Genomic DNA, 27,253 nt, shown 5'->3' with positions numbered 1-27,253 from the left:
AACTTGGCAAAATTCTAAAATTGACAATCAACCCATAAACACAAGCACATGAGGATCAAAAGGTCTTTTAAGGTTGTAATGGGGCCAAGGACAAGGTATGGAGAAATATGGAATAAGTGGCTAAATCCCAAAGGAATAGAGGAGCAAAGGGGAATAAGTGCATATTAAGAAAAAAATAAAAAGAAGTAAAGATAAAAATTAAACATGAAGAGTAGAACCAAGAGTTTCATCATTCTTGTGCCATTTAAGATCTTATTCACTCAACTTTATTGCTTTTCTTTTTCTTTTTTCGAATTTTTTTTTTCTCTTTTTTTTTTTTTACTCTTTAGCCTTTGAGAAACAACATTTCATTCAACATGTCCAACATTTAACCAATATACAATGTACATCAAGTATGGCCCAAAATACATCATGAAGCATAGCCAACAAAACAAGTTGTCCAATGAAACAAAAACCCCCCACACTTATTCCCAAAACAATTCCAAAGCTCCAAAATTCCTTAAGGATATGGTAATATCATGGTTTTTCACTTAAGGCTTGTAGTGAGCTTCAAAACAAGGAAAGGGACACAAGGCTCAAAAGGGCTATCAAAGGAATTAATTCAAGGTAAGTCCATTTGGCTAGAAGCTTATAAGAACAAAATTGCCTTAATCATTTCCAAATATGCATGTGAATTAGGACGCATCAACAAGAATCAAGCCAAGGCTATTGTGCAAGCAATCAATGGGGCAAAACACACCAAATGATTATAATGATGGATGGCTCAGATTCTCACAAAGGTAAAATCATCACTTTCAAATTGAGCTTTCAAAACTATCATGACATGTAGAGAAGAATCAAGGATTTCAAGTCACAAAATGTCAAGAACTTTTATTTTCAAAACAATTACCCATTTCTTGAACATATCCTATAATTCAAAGAAAAACATGCAAAGTCGTACGTGCACACAAAATTGACCCAAAATATTAAACTAAAAATCCGACGAAACTAACAACATTAACAAATTAACACAACTAACAAATTAACAAAACCAACAAAACTAGCAAAACCAAAGAACACTCCCCCCCATACTTAAAAAACACATTGTCCTCAATGTAGCACAATTAAAAGATTAAAAACAATTAAATCATCAAAGAGAATCGGACAAGTGTAATAAAAGCAAAGAAGGGGATAGGAAAAGAAAAACTCCCTAAGTCATGGTGGAGGAAGAGTAGGGTGGAGTAAGGAAGTCTCTTCCACCACTACGTCCACTAAAGAAGGGTTCGTGAGGAATGGCTTAAGTCGATGTCCGTTGACCTTGAAGCTCTTGTTTGTGGAGTCGCTTTTGATCTCAACTGTACCATAAGGAAAAACATTAGTAACAACAAAAGGACCAATCCACTTAGACCTCAACTTACCACTCATGAGTCCAAGCCTAGAATTATACAATAACACTTTTTGCCCAACCACGAAGTCTTTTTTAACTATCATGCTATCATGGAACTTCTTGGTCTTTTCTTTGTAGAACTTGGCATTCTCGTAGGCTTCTAGGCGGATTTCATCTAACTCACTCAGTTGCAACTTCCTTTCCTCGCCAGCTTGATCCATAGAGAAGTTGCAAGTCTTCAGTGCCCAGTATGCTTTGTGCTCAATTTCCACTGGAAGATGACATGCCTTTCCAAAGACAACCCGATAAGGAGACATTCCTATGGGTGCTTTGTAGGCAGTCCGATGTGCCCAGAGAGCATCATCAAGCCTGGTACTCCAATCTTTCCTGCTTGGCTGCACAATCTTCTATAGAATTCTCTTGATTTCCCTGTTAGAAATTTCTGCCTGTCCATTAGTTTGGGGGTGGTATGGTGTGGATACCCTGTGTACCACCCCATACTTTTTAAGCAGGGCATGCATTGTCCTGTTGCAAAAATGGGTTCCTTGATCACTAACAATTGCTTTAGGTACTCCAAACCTGCAAAACAGATTAGACCTGACAAAGTCTGCGACAACTTTAGCATCATTAGTTCTAGTGGGCTTGGCTTCCACCCATTTTGAAACATAATCAACTGCAAGGAGAATGTAAACATAACCAAAAGAGACAGGAAAAGGACCCATGAAATCTATACTCCAGACATCAAACACCTCACAGAATAGCATAGGTTGCTGAGGCATTTGTTGTCGCCATGTAAGTGTATTTCCTGCTCTCTGACACTGCTCACAAGTGCTGTAGATCTTCCACGCATCTTTAAAGATGGTGGGCCAATAAAAACCACAATCAAGCACTTTGCGAGCTGTCCTTTGAACACCAAGATGACCTCCCGGTGCGGAAGAATGACAGAACTGCAGGACTGAGTCAGTCTCATGATCTGGAATGCACCGTCAAATGACCTGATCACTGCACAATTTCCACAAGTAGGGGTCATCCCAAATAAAATGCTTAGCATCACTTTTAATCTTATCTTTTTGGGCCTTAGATGCTAAAGGAGGAAAAACAGAGGCAACTAAATAATTGACAATGTTAGCAAACCAGGGAGTAGAAAGAGAGTCAGAAATACTATACAATATATACAAATGATCATCCGGGAAATCATCCCGAATAGGTGAATCTGCATCAGAGACACGTTCGATCCGACTCAAATGATCAGCAACTAGATTTTGTGCTCCGCTCCTATCACAGATCTCCAAGTCAAACTCTTGGAGCCAGAGCATCCATCGGATCAACCTAGGCTTAGAATCAGCCTTCTTCAACAAGTACTTTAGAGCTGCATGGTCAGTATAAACAATAATGCGAGTACTAAGCAAATAAGATCGAAATTTTTCAAGAGCAAAAACTATGGCTAGAAGCTCTTTCTCAGTAGTAGTATAATTTGCTTGGGCAGCATCTAAAGTCCTAGAAGCATAATATATCACCCTGGGCAATTTATCAATTTTCTGAGCAAGGACAGCCCCCAATGCATAATTTGATGCATCACACATAAGCTCAAAAGGGACTGTCCAATCAGGTGCCTGGATGATGGGGGTGGTAGTCAACGCTCTTTTGAGGCAATCAAAAGCCTCTTTGCATCTGTCATTAAAGTCAAACTCCACCTCCTTTTGCAACAAGTTGGACAGTGGAAGGGCTACTTTGCTAAAATCCCTTATAAAGCGCTTGTAGAATCCTGCATGACCAAGAAAAGATCGCACCTCTCGCACACAAGAGGGGTAAGGCAATTGTGAAATAACAGAAATTTTTGCAGGATCTACTTCAATACCCTTATTGGAAATAATGTGGCCTAAAACTATACCTTGCTCAACCATAAAATGACATTTTTCAAAATTTAGAACAAGGTTAGTTTCAATGCATCTATTCAAAACTTTTTCCAAACTATTCAAACAACCATCAAAAGAGGATCCATATACAGTGAAATCATCCATAAACACCTCTATGCAATTTTCTAAAAAATCACTGAAAATACTAATCATGCACTGCTGGAAGATACCAGGGGCATTGCACAGGCCGAAAGGCATCCTCCTATAAGCAAAAGTGCCGAAGGGGCAGGTGAATGTGGTCTTTTCCTGATCCTCAGGAGCAATAGTAATTTGCATATAACCAGAAAAACCATCAAGGAAACAGTAGTGGGATTTACCTGCCAGGCGTTCAAGCATCTGGTCAATGAATGGCAGGGGAAGATGGTCCTTTTTGGTAACCTGGTTCAGCCTCCTATAGTCAATGCAGACTCTCCAACTGTTCTGCACCCGAGTAGGAATCAACTCCTCCTTCTCATTTCTGATCACTGTGAGGCCAGTCTTCTTCGGGACTACCTGGACGGGACCCACCCATTGGCTATCGGAGATAGGATAAATGATTCCAGCTTGCAAAAGCTTGGTTATCTCCTTCTTTACTACATCAAGAATCACCGGGTTGAGTCTTCTCTGTGGTTGTCTTACTGGTTTAGCTCCATCCTCTAAATTTATTCGATGCATACATGTGGATGGGCTAATACCAGGAATGTCCGCCAGGGTCCAGCCTATAGCCTTCTTATGCTTCTTGAGAACTGACAACAACTTCTCCTCTTGCTCATCAGCAAGGGAGGCAGATATAATCACTGGAAAACTCTTGCTATCATCCAAGTAAGCGTATTTTAAATTTGATGGCAGAGGCTTCAATTCTGGTGTGGTCGGCTGGACAGTGGTAGAAGGAGATGGTTTCTCAGCCTTTACCTCATAAAGAAAGTCAGAGGTATGTGTACTTCCTGAAACATGGTTAGTCCTATCTGACTCTATAAAATCAATCTCAAGAGGTAAAACACCACCACCAGGCATGCAATCAATATCACTCTCAGATTCACTCTCAGCATCAAATTCAGACATATGATCAAGTACAATTTCAGACTCAATGCATGAAGAGTGAGAGGCATGCAAATTACAATAAAGATCAGTCATGTATTCATCAACAACATGGTCAATTATTTCAGCACGAAATACAGAAAGATCTTCAGATGGGTATTTCATAGCATCCAGATAATTAAAATGAACAGTTATGTCACCAAATTCCATAGACAGTGTGCCTGCATAAACATCTATCTTAGTTCTAGCAGTTTTCATAAAGGGTCTGCCTAGAATGATGGGAACTGATCCTTGAGAAAATCCATCTTCCATATTCAAAATATAAAAATCAACAGGCAAAATCAGTTTACCAATCAATGCGGAGACATTTCTGCCCATGCTAATTCGTTCACTTCCTTTAAGCTTCCGCTTATTAGTGCACAGCTCCTTCAAGAATTTGGCATATCTTGGAATTTGCTTTATTGCATCCAACAGAGGTATGTTTACCTCTACTTTTCTAAACGTTTCCAAGATCTCTTTCTCTGCCTCTTCCATTTTTTTGTTGGAAACTGCTCTTGGAGGGAATGGAAGAGGGGGAATGTGCTGCTTCTGCAAATCAGAATTACCTGTGGAAGAAGATTCACCTGCACAGAAATTGTTAGGTAAATTTTTGTCATCACCTTTTTCTGGAATAGAGTGAAGTTTGGCAGGTTCATTTGCAGATGAGGAAGGTGCTACGGGTTGAGGTCCTTGACACTGCTTTCCCGACCTCAATGAAATGGCACTGACATTTTTGGGATTTTGGACAGCTTGAGAAGGCAGCTTGTCAGAATTCTGGGACTGTTGTTGATTCAATTGGGTAGCTAATTGTCCCATCTGATTGGTTAAGCTCTGAATGGAGGCTCTGGTCTCTTGTTGAAACTGCATGTTCTGCATAGTCATTCGCCTCACAAGTTCTTCGAGGGAAGGTTGTGGAGGGGCCTCAACTGTTGGCTGTTTCTGGGGTTGTTGTTGTTGTTGGATTGGTGGAGGAATGTATGGTCTGCTTGGGCCAGCAGCATTTTGGAAGGAAGGAGCAGGCTGCTGTTGTTGTTGCTGAGGGCTGGACCATCTGAGGTTAGGGTGATTCCTCCATCCAGGGTTGTATCTGTTGCTGGAAAGGTCATAATTGTTCTGCTGTGGTTGATTTTGCTGCTGAGGTTGAGGAGGTCTATTGTAAATATTTGCAGCATAAGCTTCAGGCTGCTCAATTGCTCCAGGTTGCTGCATGGAAGGGCAAAGGTCTGTATGGTGGTCAACAGAGGAGCACAAACCACAAACCCTTGCAACAGGTACAGATTTCTGATTCAAGGCCAGCTGGGTTACCAAGTTAACCAATGCATCCAGTTTGCCTTCAAGCTTCTTAGTTTCAGATGATGCAGATAGGTTTGTAGCTACCTCATGCACTCCTCTAATGACTATGGCATCATTTCTGGCGCTAAACTGCTGGGAGTTGGAAGCCATCTTCTCAATTAAATTTCTGGCTTCAGCAGGAGTTATGTCTCCAAGGGCTCCACCACTGGCAGCATCTATCATACTTCTCTCCATATTACTGAGTCCTTCATAAAAATATTGGAGAAGAAGCTGTTCTGAAATCTGATGGTGGGGGCAACTGGCACATAGTTTCTTAAATCTCTCCCAGTACTCATACAGGCTCTCTCCACTGAGTTGTCTAATACCTGAGATATCCTTCCTGATGGTTGTGGTCCTGGAAGCAGGGAAAATTTTTTCTAAGAATACTCTTTTAAGGTCATCCCAACTCGTGATGGACCTTGGAGCAAGGTAATACAGCCAGTCCTTTGCCACTCCCTCTAATGAATGAGGAAAAGCCTTCAGAAATATGTGATCCTCTTGGACATCTGGGGGTTTCATGGTGGAGCAGACAATGTGAAATTCTTTCAAATGTTTGTGCGGGTCTTCACCTGCAAGGCCATGAAACTTTGGAAGCAAATGAATCAGTCCAGTTTTAAGAACATATGGGACATCCTCATCAGGGTATTGGATGCACAAGCTTTCGTAGGTGAAATCAGGTGCAGCCATTTCCCTTAGAGTCCTCTCACGGGGTGGAGGTTGTGCCATGTTCTCAGAATGTGCAAAATCAGAATGCTCAAAATCAGAATGCTCAAAATTATAATGCTCAAGATCAGGATGTTCAAAATCACCAATAACAGAATGCACAGATTCACCAGTAATGGAATGCTCAGAATGATCAAAAGGTATAAAATGATGCCTAACTAATCTATGAAATGTCCTATCTATCTCAGGATCAAAGGGTTGTAAGTCAGATGGATTGCCTCTAGTCATACACTACATTCAGCATGCACACAACTAGTTGCCTTGTCATGTAAATAAAGGTGTAGGTTTGAACTACAGCTACCCTCAAATGACATCCAAATGACTTGAAATTTTGTGAGCAACCTTATAAAATGATGAGAAGATAGCACAAAAAATTTCAGACAAAAATTCAAAGTCTAACTATGAAAGCTAAAAATGGTAAGTTAAGAAAAATAAGTGAATAAAACTTGAAAAATAAAAAACTTCTGCCATGGCATAGGAAATTTTTTTCTACCCCAAATGCATATATAATAATTGCGATTCTGATAACCGGAGCAAAAGTTATGGCCGTTTGAAGTTTTGACAAACACAAAATTTGCTAGTTTTTTGGAACTTTCAAATCTGACCAAACTAAAGGCTCTAGCTATTTTCCCCACAAAATATGGATTAAAAGAAGTTACCACAAAAAAATTCAGCCAAAAATAACAACCCTAGCTACTAAAACAAAAAATCTCAAATAATTCTGCATGGGTGGTCGCTAAAATCCGTCTCTAATTGATTTCTACTACTACTCTGTTTTTGCCGCAAGCTGATTTCTACTACTACTCTATTTTCAAGCACAATCTTCACAGCAAAACACACAAGACTGAAACAGGGGAAACGCTTAATGGGAAAACTGAAACAGAACACACATTAAACAAAATACCAGGACACTAAACAACACTAACACACATACTAACACAATACTAACAATTAAACATAAAACACGAAAGGATTAAACACACAACACTAGCTATCTATTATGAACCTTTGGGCACTGCTCCCCAGCAACGACGCCAAATTTGATCGAGGCCGTACCCGAATCAAATAAACATGAAAATGCAGTAACTAGGAAGTGATCCTAGGTCGTTTCCCAACGAGCAGTGACAAGCCAAATGTTCATAATATACTTGCAGTAACAGTAATGATGGGGGGGGGGGTTTGTTTGTTTTGTGATTAAAGAGCAGAACAAGTAAACTGGAATACGAAACTACTAATATTAAAAACGGGTTGTTTCCTCTGATTCAGAAGCCATTCTCTTATCCTGGGTTATGGAGAATTCGTCCCTAACAGTCAACCACTTAATCCAACCCTATTTCAATTTACTAAGCGAAAATCAACTTAGGGTTTTCAATACGTGATTAGGCACCACATACACCAGTTAGCCCTTCGTCCATTAAGCATGAACGCAAGTTAGGCTCAGAGGCAATTAATCGAACACGAAGCGTGCATTGATTAATATTCACGAATTTGGGATACTGGTGAAGGGAGAACTGCCAGGAAACCACATTACAAGCGAAACCTCAAAGAGAGTTGGGCTTCGTCCTCAAAAGGAAACAACACCAGAAAATCTAGCCTTCCATGGATTCAAACAGAAAACGCAATTGAAACATGAAGCAGAAACGTAAATGAACGGAAACCTAAATGAACAGAAACGTAAACGAACAGAAATGTAAAATGGAACAGAAACGTAAATGAGAGTAGAAGAAGAAGCAAGAACGAAATTGTAATTAGAAGCAGAAAACGTAAAATTGCATTACGAACTCAGAAGCATCAAAACAGAAAAATGAAAACCCTAAAACAAAGCTCTGAATAATGAATAGCATAACAGAATAGAATGCCCTGCACGAATCCCAAGGCAGCTATTTAAAAAGAGTCACTCAAAGTCACTGGGCCCTATTACAATACTCTGGCCCAAAACGAAATAAACACTGAACAACATAAAATAAAATTGCGAAATTTCCTAATTAGAAATTAACTAAGATAAGCGCTACTTTATTTGCCCTCTTCAAGTCCACAACCAAAATCCGGATTAAGCCCAATGTTTCATTAATTCCTGAAATTAGATTAAAAACATCAAATTAGCTAAATGAGCCCAAATAATAAAACTGCCTAATTAATTGACAATTAAGACCAATCAATAAATAAAATGGTGCAAAAAGGGTTTAGAAAATAGAAGAAAATGATGGCACATCAGCTGCGTAGATGTTGGTTCGTTCCCTTTTGTGTTCGATCTTTAAATTTTCTATTCTAATGATGGTTAATGTGTCCATGGCCGTGTGTGTTTCTTTCTCCCAAAATTTCAGCTTAATGATTAGACAAGCGTTGCTAAAGTTGTAGAATTCACAGCAATAAAACATGAAATTTGGGAAAATTTGCTACCACCCATTATTTGAACTGTTAATATATAATCATTTCAAACCAGGTTTTTTTATCTTTCTAGGAATGTGCTCCCTGTATTTCATGCATGGCTTCCATATATTCATAAAATCAGCAATACTACAAGGAAGTAGAGTTGTCATTCTATATATGTAGTACAAAAGGTTGAAATGCCTCAATCTGATACTCCTATAAAAACAATTACAAATAAATGTAAAAATGCAATTTGGTTAACTGGTTTAACTTGCAAGATATGAACATCATAATTTGCAGATTTCTAACAGTATGAAATTATGCTTATGAAAACACTAAAGAACTTAAGTGACAAGGCTATTTTGTTACTATACATCGCCATCATAACTTGAAATTCAATACTCATTTGTCAATAATGGATTGGAATTGGAAATTAATCACACATTATTGAAGAGATATGGTTTTCCCTGTTGGCATTGAAATGCTTGAGAAGAATATAAAACATATATTAGGATGAGAAGTAATTTAACAATCCATTAGAACAATTGTAGTAATTTACTGGTAGAAACCAAGCAAAACCTACAAGACAGAGATAGTGCATTCAATTTGAAGCAAAAAAAGTTAACTATGCCTTATAATGCGTGAAGGACAGGGAGCACATGACACTATGTTTGTTTGACTGGAAAGCATATTAAGTTACTCTGTAGTCTGCTTTATAATGGGTGGTAGCAAGGGCAATTCAAATAAGTTCTCTAATGTTTGTGTTTGTTTTGAACCTTGTTATGTGCTTGGACCCAACATTGAAAGGAATAAAATTAGAATAAATTTTTTAATATTTATTTATAATTGGAAGGTCCATCATTGTAATTTTTTAAATACTAAAAAATTATTAATTGAAATGGAAGTAGTTTTTGTATTTTACTTTTATTGTATACACATTTTAAGCATACACTTTATTTTAATGAAATCAACTTATATTGTCTACTTTTGCATGACTTTGGTCAAGGGCCGTGCCTATATATTTTTTAGCCTTAAGCAAATTTTGTAGGTGACTTTTATCTATTTTCATTTTATTCTTCCATTTTTTTTGTGCAAAAATCGTTAATTAAAATTTAATATTCAAGAAATATTTTCACATTTCATTCAATAGTATTTTATTCTACTATATCTTACAATATAAATGATCTCAAATTGAATCTAGACACTACTAAAAAAAACATTTTTTTTACGACGCACATTCTAAGAAGGTGTTCTAGGGAATTGTCTTACAATGTGACTTGGTGGCATTTGTGTAATTAATGTAAATATAACTACGACGGTCTCTCACACCCGTCTTTGTAGGTAGGACGCGATGACACTTTTGTAAATTGAAGACTTCATTAAAGATGGGTTATAGAAGCAAACCGTCATTGTTAATTAAGAAAAATAAGAAAAAAATAAGTTGTACGTATAATTTAATTTGTAAATGTTTTTTGTTTTATAATATTAATTTCGTGTGTTGTTTGCATGCACTGTTAGACTGCCTTTGAGCATTAGCCTACGCGTTCTTGAATTCGAAGACGAAGCTCACAAGCTCAAAGGTGAGATCGTGTGCCGTGCTGCCTCCGCCGTGTGCCGTCAATGAGATCGTGGCCATGCCACCCCGCCGAAGTCAGCCGCACAATCTCAAAGGTGGTTCCTGTGCCGCGCACGCCCCGGCATGCCCTGCCCTTCTATCGAAGGTGTGCATGCCCCTTTTAATTTTTTCCTATAACCTTGTACCTTCATGGAGTGTGCACACGTTTTTTACTATTAGTATGGCTCGTTTGCTGTAAGTAGTGAACTTGGTTAATGTTTGCAAACAATTGGTACTGGCCGAAGGTCCTTTATGGTCCACCTTGTTTGTCTCTGCAATGAAATTGGGAAGTGAGTTTAAGACCAATTTATTTATTACATGATTTTGTATTTTCATACCCAACACCTATATAGGTAGATCGTTGGTAGGTTTTTACGACTTTGAAAGTTGTCAATGTTGATGTAGTTGGAGATATGCATTATTGCCCCCATTAGGATAGGTAGGAATGCTTCCAACCTACAAAAATCCTGGGATGTTGAAGTAGTCAGCAAGTTGCAATGGGGTATGTGGTGCATTGTAGGAGACACCATTGACAGCATACCTCTGCTTGCCATTGATATAAGGGCCAGAGTTTGCGAGCATGATGGTTCAACTCAGTTTGATCAATCCACAGTGGTATGATCCTTGAGGATTTGGTGTTGGTCCACTAGCTGTCAGGTTCCACCTGGTTTTGAAGCATCAAATCATAATACCAAGTTATTGCCTAATAAATTAAAATATAAAAGAACAAATGACTACACTAGAATTTTTTCCACATTGATCTTTAAAATGGGAGTGACCATATTGCTTTAGATGGAACATACAGGGAGTCATATTGGATAATGGTTCAGTACTTGGAAAAGGTAAATATCATATAACTCAAGGTACACACAGGGCGTGCACTTCCTCGTTGGAAGTTTGCCGCCACATAGAGAGCTACGATAGAGGAAGAAAAGAAACATGTACAGGAGGGAGACACTGAAAATAGATAGAGAAGACAATAAACTCTAATAATGCATGTTTTCTCTCTGTAAATGACTTGACTGCTAGCAACAGTGAGGAACAATGGAAGGGAGATGGTGAAAATAGGAAAAGACAGGGAGATGTGAAAGGAAGAAAGTGAAAATAGAAAGGGAAATGCGAAGCTGGTGAGCGTTGTGGATGGAGCCTTTTTTTTTACATAAGTAAAAGTTAACCCTATGCATTAGTCTTTTAAGATTTCACAAGCAAATGGGCTGGTTTATTGTCTCCCTTATTGGACTACTTATTCTATTCATTTGGGTTCCCTTATTGGACTACTTATTTAATTATTATAAATATCTCTAATCAGGTTAATTTTTTCTTATATTAATCACATGATTATAAAAATTCTCTATATTTTTTTTGTTAACAACTATTGGTTCCTTAGGCTTGGAATTCTAATTCTTGTGTGCTGGAAATAGTTTGAGACAGGCAGCTTCAGGGGGAGTAAAAATATTTGTGTTATTCTGTGACAGTTTGGTTGTAATTTTTTCTTTAGTGTCACCGAATGATCCATGTCTGGTTATTGAGCTGGACATGGCTTTACGAAGTGTAAAACCCTGCCAAATTTCCAATGTTGGGGATGAAATCAATGTTTTAGATACTCTTCTAGTTCTATGTTAGTGAAAAACAAAATGAAAATTTGAATATTATTGAGGTTAGGATGATTCTGAGAATGAGAAGTTTTAATAACATTTCCATGCTGTAGTGGTTTAGTAACTTTCCTTTTCTTATATTTATGGACTGGGATGTTAAAGTGCCTTTGGAAAATTTTCCATTTCTGTTAATAACTATATATTTGGTTCAACTTATTTTTAAAAAAAATGCATACTTTTGCTAGCTGTCTAACAATTTTTTTAAAAAATAAGTGATTATTTCTGAAAAAATAATCTTTGTTATCATTATTATTACCACACTCTTGTGGCTTTTTATTATTTTACTATATGATAGTTTCTATGTTATTTTGGCAAGCACAAAAGCATAAAGAATATAGAGAGAGGATAATAGCAAATTATCAGGTTTGTGGTAACTGAACATTAACTTGTTTGACAATTCATCTTGGCTACTATTTTGGCCTGAAATTAATGTTGAGCCGAAAAGAATGATTTCCACAAGACTGGGAGGAAGAGAGAAAGAGTGCCTCATAAATCATGCTCTTAAATAAAAAAAAAGCATATATAATAAATTGTAATGGCTAAATCTAATGATGAATCCAACTTCCTGATTTAGACAACATTTAATGTTAGCAGATCTTGAGTACTCGAGATATAGAACACCCTAAACCAATGTTATCAATCATGTACAGTGTCCATCCAATGTTGTTTACAGCATTATTGCCTCATGATGGCTAAAGCCTCATTTTTCACCTCTTCTAACCCTAATTATATAATGTCTCATCATTTCCTCAACATATGTTTTTTATTAGAAAATTGTTTATTCTCCTTAGTTCATTTCCAATCATTATTCACTTTGAAGAAAGCCTCTTATCTCCTTGTTCTCATGAGCTTGAGCTCACTGATCGCCACTGATTATTTCGAGCCATTCCTGGCATTTACTGTCACCCACTTGTTGCCATTGATCCCTGTTACTCAACCTCTACCATACACGCTTACTCTGTCCACATACCTCTATCCAGCTTGCAATTCTTATTCCTTTGTTTTACCCTCTGTTCTGCCACTCAATACCTAGTGTTCCCTTTTTCTTTTTTAATAATCAAATTGTGTTTGAAGTTTTTATATTTTTATTTTTTGTTCATATATATTGTATAAATTATTTATAATCCTTGGAATGACAGCCTTCTTGCTACCCACTATGATGTTTTTGGTGCCATCCGCTCCATGCTACCATTTGGGATTGATTACATGGCCCTGAACCAAAATAAAAATTTCAATCCTATATTTTTTATCTAGTGATATTGAGATTAACATTTCTCTTGCTGTATATGCTTGCCATTGATAAGATGCAATTCTTCCCAGTGTAAGGATTCCTATAAAAATAGTAAATAGAAAATGTCAGCATATGAATGATCTAATGAACACTTATCACTTTCCATGGCTAGAGACTTGGCCGCTTCCCCCAGCCCTTGATGTCATGCCACCCCCTTAATGCAACACATTAGGGAGCCTGTAGTTTAAAGAATATCTAGATATAGGTTGATTATTACTTGTTGAAATCCATTCAAGTTTGTACAAAAATAAATATAATAGTCATTAAATCTCCTTTATTTGTGTTGTTGTTGTTGAAAAGGTGTTGAACATCCTAAAAGAAATTGTTTCCTTGAATAATTCATTAAGCACCATTCGCTTATATACAAGATTACAAGCTAAAGATGTCTTTCATTCTATGGCTTGCTAAAAGGAACCGACTGCTTACTCTTGACAAAGCTGCTTTTTTGAACAAGGGTTCCCTCTGCCCTTTATGTTCAAATGAGGCTGAGTCAAATGCTCATTTATTCTTTTCTTGCAGGAAATCTCTCCAAGTTTGGGCTCACATTCGTGATTTGGCTCCTTTGCACAGGTGCTTCACTTCTTTGCAGCGCATTACTGACTCTTTAATTAGGGGTAGATCCACATCAGGTGTTCAAGGAAAATTTCGTTGCCTGGCTATAGCAATTACAGTCTACTGCATCTGGCTGTCTAGGAACAAGCTGATTTTTGAAGATTATCAATTTTCTGTAGTAGAGGTTATTAGCAAGATTAAGTTTCTTTTGTATAGACAAGCGCACCTGTTGCATTTGTTTTAGCATCTTGATATAGGCCTTCTTGTATTAGGGAGGTTTTTGATTTTCACTAGCTGCGGGGTATGCCCCATTTATTGTTGTATCATTTTGGATTTAATATAATTTACATTTTTCCCAAGGTTATAAGCTAAAGATATATAAGCTAAAGATATGGCTAAAGATAAATCTAATAGATATAACAACTATAAAACTGAAAATAAACCTAATAGCTAAAGATATGATTAAAGATAAATCTAATAGATATAACAACTATATAACATCAGAATATATTATCATATCTTCTAACACACCGCCGCAGTCGAAGTGGGAGGACGACGGACACTGAGACTGTCTCGAAAATCCTCAAATAACACCAAAGGAAGTCCTTTGGTAAATATGTCTGCAATCTAATAACGAGACGGGACATGTAAAACTCGAACTTGACCACGAGAAACCTTTTCATGAACAAAATGTATATCCATCTCAATGTGTTTAGTGCATTGATGTTGAACCGGATTACCCGCAAGATATATCGCACTCACATTATCACAATAAACCAATGTAGCCTTCTGGATCGGACAATGAAGCTCCAAAAGCAGATTTTGCAACCAACATGACTCTGAAACTACATTGGCAACCCCTCGGTATTTATCCTCTGCACTAGACCTGGACAAAGTAGCCTGTCGTTTAGCTGACCAAGAGATCAAATTATCACCAAGAAATACACAATACCCAGAAGTAGACCGTCTCGTATTCGGGCATTCACCCCAATCAGCATCCGTATAAGAAACAAGAGTGGATGTAGATGATGGATAAAGATGAAGACCATGGTCTATAGTACCCTGAATGTAGTGCAATATGCTCTTGAGGGCATGCAATTGCTCATCTTTTGGGTCATGCATGAATAAGCACACCTGTTGCACTGCATATGTAATGTCAGGTCTGGTAAAAGTTAGGTATTGTAGAACCCTAGCAAGGATCCTGTAGAGAGTCAGATCCTCAAATGGAGTGCTTGATGTAGCACTAAGCTTTGGTTTAGTATCAACAGGGGTAGGTGATGACTTACAAGAAGACATGCCAGCACGATCAATAATCTCTATGGCATATTTCTTTTGAGATAAAGACAAACCACCTACATGATGAGTTATAGCAATGCCCAAAAAATAGCTTAACTGTCCCAAAAGGAAGGAGGTAATGACACATGGGCAAGTGAAGTACGAACAATATTGTTAATTGTATGAATTGTCCTTTCGGATTTCCTATTTTGAGGAAAAGTATGAGGACAAGACAATCGAAAAGAAATACCATTCACTTTACAAAAATCCCAAAAAGGTTTATTATCAAACTCTTTACCATTATCACATTGTATATTCTTTACTTCCCATTCAAATTGAGTTCGGATGAAAGTTCTAAAATTTATGAATGTGGAATAAGCATCTGATTTGTTTGACAAAGGAAAAGTCCACAAAAATTTAGAATAATCATCTAACAACAAGATATAATATCGGTGCCCTGAGGAACTCAAAAACAAGTGATGTCCAAAGATCAGTGTGAACAATATCAAATGGCATAAGAGTATGAGAATGTGACAAAACAAAAGGTAACTTAATATGTTTTCCAAGAGAACATGAATGACAAATACGAGAATCTCTAATTTGATTACATTCAATAAATTTATTCTTCCTAAGAGAATGCAAGATAGATACTCCCGGGTGTCCCAACCGCTCATGCCAAAGAGAAGGAGCTAAGGAAGCAAAAGTAGAGGAAGAAGTGGCTGGAGTGGTGGACTCGGTGATAGGATAAAGCATGCCCCAACTCTCACACCTCATTAGAGGCATCCCTGTCTGAAAATTCTTCACAGAAAACCCAAAGGGATCAAATTCAATAGTCATAGTTATCAGTGGTAAATTTTCTAACCGACACTAAGTTTTTGATTTGTTTAGGAGCATGAAGGACATTTTTTAAGGCTAAAGGAGGATGCGGGGAAGGCAAGTTAGTTTGACCATAACCACGAATAGGAATTGATTGACCATTACCAACAGTGATACCACGATGATTGCTCATATTAAAATAAGACGTGAGATTATCTTAGGTGGACATCATATGAGAGGTGGCACCGGTGTCCATATACCAATTCGGATCCGGAGAAGTAATACCGAGGGTGTGCATTGCATCCTCAATGTCTATTGGAGTAGGAGATGTGGTTGTGTATGCTTGCTGAGGTTTGGACCCAAGAATACCGGGCTGTTGGCACGGAGGTTGCTGATAATTGAGCTTGGCCCATGGAGCAACTGGGTAAGGACAAGGAGGAACAGCCCACTGCATCCATGGCTAAGGCCATTGCTGTCCTGCATGCCAGGGGTTGTTCTGGGGCTGCTACTGTCCACCCCCGCGATTGCTGCCACTGCCACCTTTACCCCCTCCACCAGAGCCTCCCTTACTAGTGCCTAAGTTATCATGACCACCAGTGTTGTTGCGATTCTTTCTAGAATTGCCATGGTTTGAATACCGTTTTCCACCATTATTTGTGCGGCATGCTAATGAATGATCAGACATCTCTTGAGATTCACCCGAGTCACGAGCCACCATGGCAGAGGATGAGGTCTGAGTCGCCTTCTTGAGATCGAATTCTTCGAGAACAAGCATTGACTGTGCTTGATAAAACTGAGGCAAGGGATCACTTTGACAGATGAGTGTGGCCACTCCCTTGTAAGGTTCAGTGAGACCGGACACCAATTGCAGAACCAACCTACTGTTATCGACCGGAAAGCCGATGTTCTTGAGCTGATCCGATAGTGAATTGAGATGTTGACAGTAAGCAGAGACACTTGAAAAGGCCTCCATGGTTGTGTGGGTGAAATCATACTCAAGTGTAACGGCACGAGAGTGTTTGTTATCTTGGAATATATCACGCAACCTATTCCAAGCCTCCATTTTCGTGGTGTTGGGTTCAAGAATAGTATGTAAAAGATCATGAGAAATGGTGGCATAAATCCATTGTAGAACGGTGGCGTCTAGTGTCAACCAGAGTTTTGTCTCCTCCTCCGTTGGTGGCGCCTTTTGCTTGCCATGTCGCGTATTGGCATCTATGAGATCATGCGTGAATTTTGAAAAGTTCAGCCCATGTCACGTATTGGACATTTTCCATCTCAAGAATGATTGGGACATGATTCTTGATATTGGATACAGCAAGAGCAGGGTGAAGGGTAGGTTTTGAGTCAGGCATGGTGATGGAGAAGAAGGGGAGAAAAAGAAGAAGAAAGGGGTTGAACAGCGCTAGGGCATGTGTGTGGAAGGCTAAGGAAGGTTCAAAAATATTTCCCTAAGCAATCTGATACCATGAAAGAAATTGTTTCCTTGAATAATTCATTAAGCATCATTCGCTTATATACAAGATTACAAGCTAAAGATATATAAGCTAAAGATATGGCTAAAGATAAATCTAATAGATATAACAACTATAAAACTGAAGATAAACCTAATAGCTAAAGATATGATTAAAGATAAATCTAATAGATATAACAACTATATAACATCAGAATATATTATCATATCTTCTAACACATCCATTCAAAGGAAATAATATTAATCTTAAAACATTGTGTTTATATTTCTAATGTGAAGTATGATAATTAATAGCACTCTTTCCCTGGTCTTTTCTACCTCATTTCTTGTATTTTTATAGCGAAACTTACAGTTTTTTAAACACAACTTTGCAGCCTCTACATCGCGAGTTGTTCTCCGTGGATCCTGCTACATTATTTGTCACCATATTTGTGAGAGAAATTAATGATAATATATAAAAAAGCTTTAGAAGTATAGTGTCTGAACCCTTTCCAGGCATTTTTATATTTGACATATTTGTATTTGGAAGATCATGAAACCACCCAAAATGGAAGGAATATTTGTCAAACAATTAAAGGATTATCTTGAAAAGAATACTAAAAGAATGGATTTTTTATTTCACCTTTTAAAAACAAATGTTGACATATGAAGAATCTTTGCTTAGTCCTGGGTTATTAAGATTTTTATTTTAGGCAATAAAAAGCTAGAAGGAAGTGAGGGTTGTCAAATATTCCTTTCACAGTTGTGTCAATTGATGATGACAAGACTGATCTATCAGCCGTATACTTGGATTACAACCTGACCTTAGATAAGTAATCAAGTAGTCTACTGCTTTCACACAAGAGGAAGAAAATAAATTTTAACTAAACATTAAATTAATGATAACAAAAACAACCAAACACTTGTGCCAAGGTAGTTACTGTGGCAATGTAGAAAATAAACGTACAGTTGATTAATTGACTATATAAGAGTTTGCTAAATATTGGAAGTATAGCAGTTAGTCATACCTTGGTAGTAAAAGAAATCAAGACACCTTTAAAGGGAGTTACAGAATTTACCAAAGTGAAAAACAATTAAACAAATAAAAATGTTCTTTTAATACCAATTACAATTGAGTTGATCAGTTCCTAGAAGAAGAAACCAAATTACAGAATCATGTAGGTCTAACTATGTCTCCTTAGTTTGCATTCATGCATGTTCAAATACTTGGAGTTTTGTCCAGTAGGTGCAAATATGTACATCAAAATTAGCAAACCCTTCTTATTTATTTATGTAGAGGTCAAGAGATTATAGATTGTTATGTGAGATGGTCAGCATTAGTTAGTTGAGATGTCGTGCCTCAAGGCCATAATTGACTTTCTTGCAGGTTGTATTCATTTTTGTTAATAACATGCATGGACAATTTTTATGTCACTGCTTTACTATCTCACCTACTTATAGCATTTGGGATTGGTTGTAGGTACTACTATTTCACTGCCATAAGAAGTTAAGGCGGTTTTATGTTGTTCTTGGTTGAATAAACATAAATTCATACAATTTTCCCTGTCATCACCGCAGTCAAAGTTATTGTTAGAAGTATCTTTCTAGGTATGTATGTCATTATCACACTTATGGGGATATTACATTTTGTCATATATGTAAATTCTTTAATATTAAAATTATGTGCATCCTGAGTGACCCTTAGTTTCCCGTTCAAGATTCAATACAGTGATTAATATAGACAGTTTGGATTAATCGTTGTATTGGATCTTGAATTGTCTGTTTGGACAATTTGGGAATACTCGTTTTTTTTTACTTCATTCATAGTTATAGGTTAAGTATCTTCTGTTATATTTGATTACATTTTGATTTACTGCATATTGCTTTGTTCTCCGGGTGCATACTTGAACGTGGTCAATTCATGTGACCAGTTTCATTTCGTGCACTTAGAGACCAATGCGAAATGCTGCCGAAATTTAATCAAATTTACCTTAACGTACTTAACTTGTACATATAAATGACGTAAAAAAAGGGAGTTCCTGAATGGGAAAGGACCACACCTTTTTATCATGCATATAGGATAACGTACCCGATATCATAGAACAAAGAACATGGATCGAAGTAGGATTAAAGCACCTCGCATAACCAAAGATTATCAAAAGGGAGTTGAAGATTTCTTGCAATTTGTACAACAAAATGCACCATGTCATACCCTAATTTCGTCCGGGGATTATTATTTGATGATATACAACCTTTGATTGGCCGCTTCGAGACACTTGGCGTCCTTTGTTGCACAATGATTGAAGTCCCGAGACGTGTCGGAAATCAAAAGGAAGCAGGCTTGCGCAATCCGTGAAATTCCGTAATGTGGCGGAAATCGAAAAGAGGTGTTTTTGCGCAATCCATAAGTTTCCGTAACTTCTTCGAAAGCTAAAAAAGAGTAAATACATAATCCGTAAGGATTCGTAACCTTGCAGAAGAAAAATAAGTATCGTTACGAAATTCGTGAAGTTTCGTAACGTTACGGAAAAAGAATTACCAAAAAATAGAAGGGGGGTGCATTTAGTAAAAAGGGGGGGTACAAATAGAAATCAGGCCCACGTGGGCCTTCCAGATCCTTCCTCCAGAAGGCTGTTGCTTCTGGAGGAAGCAACTTTGCTTGCCTGGGTGAGCTGAGCTCGCCTGGGCGAGCTGGGTGGCAAGCTCCTCCCCTATTTTGCTATAAATAGGGGGAGGAGTGAAGAAGAAAGGGGTTCAGCCTTCTTAGCACCTCTCTCTCTCTCGAAATTGCTGAGGAAAATTATTTCCGCGAAGAAAATCCAAGCCGAGGCGCTTCCGTAAAGTTTTCGTGAGTAATTACGCGAAGATTCTCGATCGTTCTTCAAGATTCATCGTTCGTTCTTCGTTTTCTTCAGTCTTCAACGGGTAAGTACCTCAAACCGAGCTTTTCAATTCATTCTATGTACCCGTGGTGGTCCACATTTTGTTTCATGTATTTTTATTCTCGTTTTCATTTGCTTTTTATACCTCCTTTTGACGTGCTTAAGTCATTTATTTAAGTCATTTCTCGCCTAATCTAAAAATAAAATAAATTTTCACCGATCATTTGAATTGTATCATCCGTTAATTTTGGTTAAAATGAATTCCGACCGTTCGGTCGTGCCGTAACCACGTTGGAAATCAAAAAAGAGGTAAAATAATAATATAATAATCAAAAATACCCTTTTAGTAAAATGAAGCGAAAAATCAATCAGACGTTTTCTCTTTGGGATTTCTCATTCTTAATTGAATTGACTAACAACTAAAGTGAAACTACGGCTAAAATCAACTCGCCTAGTCAAGCTCGTCCACAAAAAATAGGGTTTTGAAAGTTTATCATTCTTAGTTTCTTACTAAGTAAAATGGATCATTTTTAAGGTCCAACGCCTTAAAATGATCACCCTTCAAGTAAAAAGAATCACTTGATTCACGCATAAGAAAGAACTACGTAGGTCTGATTTCCTCTTTGGTGGAGGGTACGTAGGAGCAAGAGCCTCGCTTTTGTCGACCTCAAAAATAAAAAGAAATAAAAATTAAGATAACACAATTTCACAATTCTAAAAAATAGGCTGTTGTCCTTCGAGACAAACGTAAGAGGTGCTAATACCTTCCTCAAGCGTAAATACAACTCCCGAACTTAGAATTTTCATTTTGATCGGTTTCCTTCGGTTTTCCCGACGTTTTCCACAAATAAACGTTGGTGGCGACTCCGCGCATCTTTCCTCCTTTGGAAAGCGCACCCGAGAGCCTCGCCCTCGCTCGCCCGCGAAGGGCACGTTGCGACAGTTGGCGACTCCACTGGGGACTATTTTTGTGAGTTAGGCCTATTTTAAGGAATTGTGGATTTGTGAAACTTCGTGTGTGCATTTGTTGAACTGTGTAAAATGTAAATAATTGTTGTATATTTCGCATTCTTTACACTGCATTCTAAGCACCCACGGGTTTGAGTAAAAAATGGGCCCTATACCCGGGTTCATGGGAATTTAAGGAGTGGAGGTGAATCTATCATCATGCTAGGTCTCCGACTTGCTTGATAATAGTGAAACCTCATCTAGAGCTTTCTCTCTTTATAATGTGTTGTCGCTGGTATTCCATACCGCCACAATATTATTATCTTGAGTGATGATACCTCTAGAAAACAGCCGTGTGAGTTATGAATTGTTGGGGAGTAGTTATTAGAGACCCCTAGATATTGTCCTATATGTTCCCAAATAGGGGCAAAGAGCAAACACGCTCCGTGCCATTCGTTCTCATGCATTTTTTGGTAAATAGCACTAGTTTATAGTTTTGCTAGTGATGTTTGGTTTCTTTAGAGTAATTCGTAACCATTTTAATACTACGTTGAGGCGCCATCATGCCCAAAACGTAGCATTAAAGTTGGATCTCTGCAGTCTCGTATGTGTGAATTACCCCTTTGTGTTGTTTTCTTTCCGTTTCATGCATGCGCATCTACATCATACCGTCACACATGCGTTGTATGTGGGTCTCGTCTTTTGTCATGGGAAGCCGGAAGATCCATATCGTCTTCTTAACTGCACACATGGGGCACTGCGCCCCCCAAATGCGCAATAAGGAGAGATAATTTTCTGGGCTCTCATGTCTGTAAATGCATTCATATCATGTACCGCATAAACATCTCTTCAGCATCATAATGAACATATCGTTCCTACATTTGTCTGTTATCACATTCCCATTTTGCATGAGTCATTGCATCATCATGCATATGCGTTCAACATACTTTTTGTTCTACATGTTTGCTCATACATGATCCTTGTATTTTCCTCTACAAAACAAAAACAAAAAGAATGAAAATTCATGATGCATTCTTAGTTGCATGTGTTAGGTACCATGAGCCAACCATGTTGGGATCATAAACCCATTTCTAAAATTAAAAAAAAAACACAAACAACAAAACAAAATGATTGAGCATGGTACCTAATGCGTGGTTAATTAAGAAAGGGTGTCTCTCCAGGCATCTCAATCTCATAATTACATTTTTCATGCATAGCATGCATATTCTCGAGTCTTTCATCCCTATGAAATGTTGTTGAAGTATTGGCGATCAAAATTGCCATTCCTTGGGTTATGGGGTTGAACCGAGCTCGCGCTTTTACGGAAAGGTTCATCGAGTCAAGTTGAAGCATGGAAGTAACCATCTTGCAAAAATTGGGGCAAAAGATGGATCGTGTTACATCATTGCTTCGTCTACTGCCAAACACGTTTAGGATTGTTGATATCCTTGTTACTTCCAGCTTCACTTTGACAAAGATGTCATGGACCATGTTGAAAATCTAAATTGATTCAACCCCATGTCCTGCGTAAAAATTCGCAATACTTCAACTATGCATCATTCGCGTACATCCATACTTTTCATTGGTTGCATTGCTCATTACATTCTTTCCTTGAAAAATAAAATAAAAAATAGAACTTAATCATTGTTATAAAAAAAAAACATGCTTTACGGTGCCCTTACCGAACCCGTGCTAGAGCTAGAGTAATGGGTAAAGCAGAGGAGGTACAAGAGTAGGTGAAGGCTGACATGGAGGCCATGAAAGAGAAAATGGCCACAATGATGGAGGCCATGATGAGCATGAAGAAGATAATGGAAGTCAATGCGGTTACAATTGCCGCTACCAGCACTGTTGCTAAGGTGAACCCGACGTCCCCATTCGACATCAACCAAATGAATCATCCAACCTCAGATATGGTAGGCAAAGATTTGGGAAGTACGGGCGGCCCCCATGATGTGCAAATTCAAAACGAGAACGCCTTCCCGCCATATGGATTGCCTCTCAACTATACGCCACCCAATGTGGTGTACACTCCCAATAAGAATGTCAATAACTCCACTCCTATACCCATTGAGAGCCAACAACCCCGAACTAATCATGCACATTTCTCTTAAACCGTAGGGGAGACACATGAAATTCCCCATCACAATCTAGCCGACTTCGAGCCTTGGTTCGAATATGCCATTGAAGGGCAAGCAGTTGGTGGTATACCCCTTGAAAACACTTTGGAAGGCCCTCAGTATCATCCCCAGCTACACCTCTTGCATTCCACGACAAGTAAAAACCCTCATGTTATGGCAGAAATGGGAAAGTTGGATCATCTAGAGGAAAGGCTCAGGGCCATTGAAGGAGGTGAAGATTATGCCTTTGCTAACCTAGGAGAGTTGTTCCTAGTACCCAATATCATCACCCCTCCCAAGTTCGAGGTGCTGGACTTTGACAAGTACAAGGGGACTACTTGCCCCAAGAATCATCTAAAGATGTATTATCGGAAGATGGGGGCATACGCAAAAGATGAGGAATTGCTGATACATTCCTTCCAAGAAAGTCTTACTAGGGTAGCTGTTACCTGGTACACTAACTTGGAACCTTCCCGAGTCCATTCTTGGAAGGACCTAGTGGTTGCCTTCGTTAGGCAGTGTCAGTATAATGTCTTCGGATAGGATGCAACTACAGGACATGTGCAAAAAGGGGGCACGAATCTTTCAAAAGAATACGCCCAAAGGTGGAGAGACCTGGCAGCTCAAGAGGCACCTCAATGACGGAGAAAAAAATGATGACAATGATAGTAGACACATTACCAGTATTCTACTATGAAAAGATGGTGGGCTACACACCTTCAAGCTTTGATGATATGGTCTTCACCGAAGAAAGGATCAAAGTGGGTCTAAAAAGAGGCAAATCTGATCATCATGCTTTGATAAATGCAAAAAAAAAAAAAAACTAGGGCAAATGAAGAGGGTGAAAATGTGGGAGAAGCCTATGCTGTGACTGCCATTCCTATACAGCCAAGTTTCCCACCAACCCAACAATGTCATTACTCAGCCAATAAACCAACCTTCTCCTTACCCACCGCCCAGTTATCGACAAAGGCCATCCCTAAATCAACCACAAAGTATGTCTACCGCACTTCCAATGACGAACATCACCTTTAGCACAATCCAAAAACACTCGCCAAGAAATGAGTTTTGCAGCGAAAAAAAAAAACCTGTAGAATTCACCCAAATTCCGGTGTCCTATGTTGACTTGCTCCCATGTCCACTCGATAATGCAGTGGTAGCCATAAACCCTGCTATGTTTCCTCAATCTCCATTTTTTCGAGGATACGACTCGAACGCAACGTGTGCTCGTCATGGAGAAGCCCCGGGGCGTTCCATTGAGCATTGTAGGGGCCTGAAGCGTAAGGTGCAAGGTCTAATTGATGCGGGCTGGCTGAAATTTGAGGAGAATCGTGTGTAAATCCTGACATTGACAAGAGATGCCACACATGGGGCAATTTTGAAAGTTGTTGTTAGATGTCTCTAATGACTCATCAGGATTTTCAAGTTTGTACCATTATTGTAAACCACAGTTACAATCTAAAATGAAATGGATAAAGTTGATATCTTTGTCCCTCGTCCTCTCACAAACGCATATTTGCTTATTCAACTTTCACTGGAATGTGGGTGCAAGCCATTGGTCTGTTTGCTCAAGCGACCTGTGCTCCTGAGTTTGGACTTCCAAGACCATTCAATCAGAGATTACTCGTCTTGCACGTTGGTGGGGCTTCCGTAAAACAACGTGTAAAGTTCAAAACAAATAAGTTTCAAAATAAAAAAAAAAAAGCATTTGATTGACTGTGTTTTCAAGATGTTCATGTGACCTCATTTTATCATTCCGGAAAGTCTGTCTTTTAGAGAGAAGTGAGTTATCAAGAATAGGATGTTGGACAAATGGCCTCAGTTACCTTAAGAAAAAGGGGGTTGAATTAAGATACAAAGACTATGCCCCAATTAAAATTTCACTCTCTCTTTTCGGATTAACAATGCACACAGGGACAACCCTTCCCTTGTGTTCAGGAATCCTCTACAACAAGAGACCCACGGTCTCTTAAACCCTTTTCAGAAATAAGAAGAAGAGAGGAAGAGATCTCTCTTAAAAGAGATAGCTTGTACAATGAAGATCAATCAAAATTCCTTATTGAATATGCAAGTGGTTGACCAAGGAATCTTTTTGAGAGGATAAAATATTTCAGATCAGAAAAACTCTTAATCTTTTAAGAGGATAAAACTTCTTGGGCAATGAAAACTCCCTTTAAGTTCGTGTTTCCAAGTCACCTTTGATGGTCATTCATAAAAAATTTGAATAGGTGTGACTCTTGGCAATTATTTTCTGAAAATTCCCTCTGGTAATCAATTACAAGACTTGTGTAATCGATTACACGTTATAAATTTTGAATTCAAATTTCTAGTGACTGTTATAAACATTTTTCAGCTGCTGGTAATCGATTACCAGAGAGAAAATCTCAATTTGAAATGATAGAATTCTTTGGTCAAACCTTTTGTATTTTCAATTTGGAAACTTCTTCCTAAAGATTCTAGAGATCAACTTGATCATATATCTTGATTTTCTTGGATTCTTGTCTTGAATAAAACTTAGAAGCACTTGATCCTTTAGCATCATCAAGACATCAAAACATCTTGCTTCTACATAGGAGTCATTTGACTTAATCCATCAACTGAAAAATCCTTCAACTATTTCTCGTCCTTGGAAAATTCTTTTTGCAAGAATCAACTGCTTCTTTCATTCTTCCTCACTATGAGGTTGTGAAAACAAGACAACAATTGGTACCTCTAAGCCTTACACTGGGGCAATGAAAGGCACCATGCATAAACCTCAAACGAACCTAGGGGCAGATTAGAAGTTCTCATAGGTTCCTTGCTACAAGGTCATGATGAAAGACAACAATTGGTACCTCTAAGCCCTACACTGGGGCAATGAAAGGCACCATGCATAAACCTCAAACGAACCTAGGGGCAGATTAGAAGTTCTCATAGGTTCCTTGCTACAAGGTCATGATGAAAGACAACGATTGTACCTCAAAGCCTTACACTGGGGCAATGAAAGGCACCATGCAAAAACCTCAAGCGAACCTAGGGGCAGATTAGAAGTTTTCACCCAATAGGTTCCCAGCTACAAGGTCATGACGAAAGATAACAATTGGTACCTCAAAGCCTTACACTGGGGCAATGAGTGACATCGTGCATGAGCCTCAAGTGAACATAGGGGCAAATCAAAAGTTCTCACCCGTCGATGTTTTTAAACAAGAAAAAAAAGGGGGGAGACAAATCCTGGAATTTCAATAGATTGATTAAACGTCAAACGGCTCCATTGCCGTCACTCCAAAATGGTCAAGTGACTAAATCAAACAGAACATACACTCTGAGGGAGTTCCCGAAAAGATTTGCAAAAGATAGGATAAGGTTGCATGAATTATCACCTTTTTCAAAAGGACAGTCAATCTGTGTTTTCCAAAAAAAAAAAAATTAAATCAAAATCAAAATCACAAAATAGGGAAAGAATGTCCTGAACATTGTACAACTTTCCATTGCATTGCATTGTTTCATGTGCGGTCAGCATTACCAAATTTCACAACAAAGGTTGCATGCGTCTGCATCCCTAAAAATCATGTTAACTGCATAGATTTCCTACATCTCGTGTCCAATCTTGTTGGATGACCGGCCCTCTCGATGGGCCGACCTCTTATTTTCTCATAAAGGTGGACCCTTGGGTACTAGTACCTATCACCTTTAGAGGACTATATGTCCTCGTCTGCAGAAGGCTGTACGCCCTCGCCTTTAGAGGGCTACGCGTCCTCATTTTCAGTGTGCTCCATATCCACACCTTAAGAGAATATAAGGTCCTTTGCCCTTAGATGCTTAACCGAGACTTGCGCTCCCGGTTAAGGGGCCAGTAGTTTCCTTTTATCAGTTCCTGGGCCACCCCCTGATATTAGAGGGCGAC

At 38.4% G+C, this 27,253-nt stretch overlaps 1 protein-coding gene and 1 non-coding gene across 2 annotated transcripts; one reads left to right on the top strand and one right to left on the bottom strand.

The window, feature by feature from the left end:
• Positions 1-5,911: 5,911 nt before the first annotated feature.
• Positions 5,912-6,018, top strand: LOC114417579. Its single transcript, XR_003667839.1, has one exon. It is a non-coding gene; the product is annotated as a small nucleolar RNA R71 (small nucleolar RNA).
• A 10,454-nt stretch (positions 6,019-16,472) lies between these two features.
• Positions 16,473-17,030, bottom strand: LOC114416126. The gene has a single exon (XM_028380997.1). It carries the CDS (start codon positions 17,028-17,030, stop codon positions 16,473-16,475), a length of 558 nt encoding a protein of 185 aa, XP_028236798.1.
• Between the last annotated feature and the right edge of the window lie 10,223 nt (positions 17,031-27,253).

Source organism: Glycine soja, chromosome 6 (genome assembly GCF_004193775.1).
Source record: "Glycine soja cultivar W05 chromosome 6, ASM419377v2, whole genome shotgun sequence".
NCBI classification, from domain to species: Eukaryota; Viridiplantae; Streptophyta; class Magnoliopsida; order Fabales; family Fabaceae; genus Glycine; species Glycine soja.
This window is presented reverse-complemented; position numbering and strand designations above follow the sequence as displayed.

What these genes read in the sequence shown, in the direction of transcription:
- LOC114416126 (XM_028380997.1), bottom strand. Translation starts at nt 17,030, where the DNA reads ATGGAGGCTTGGAATAGGTTGCGTGATATATTCCAAGATAACAAACAC.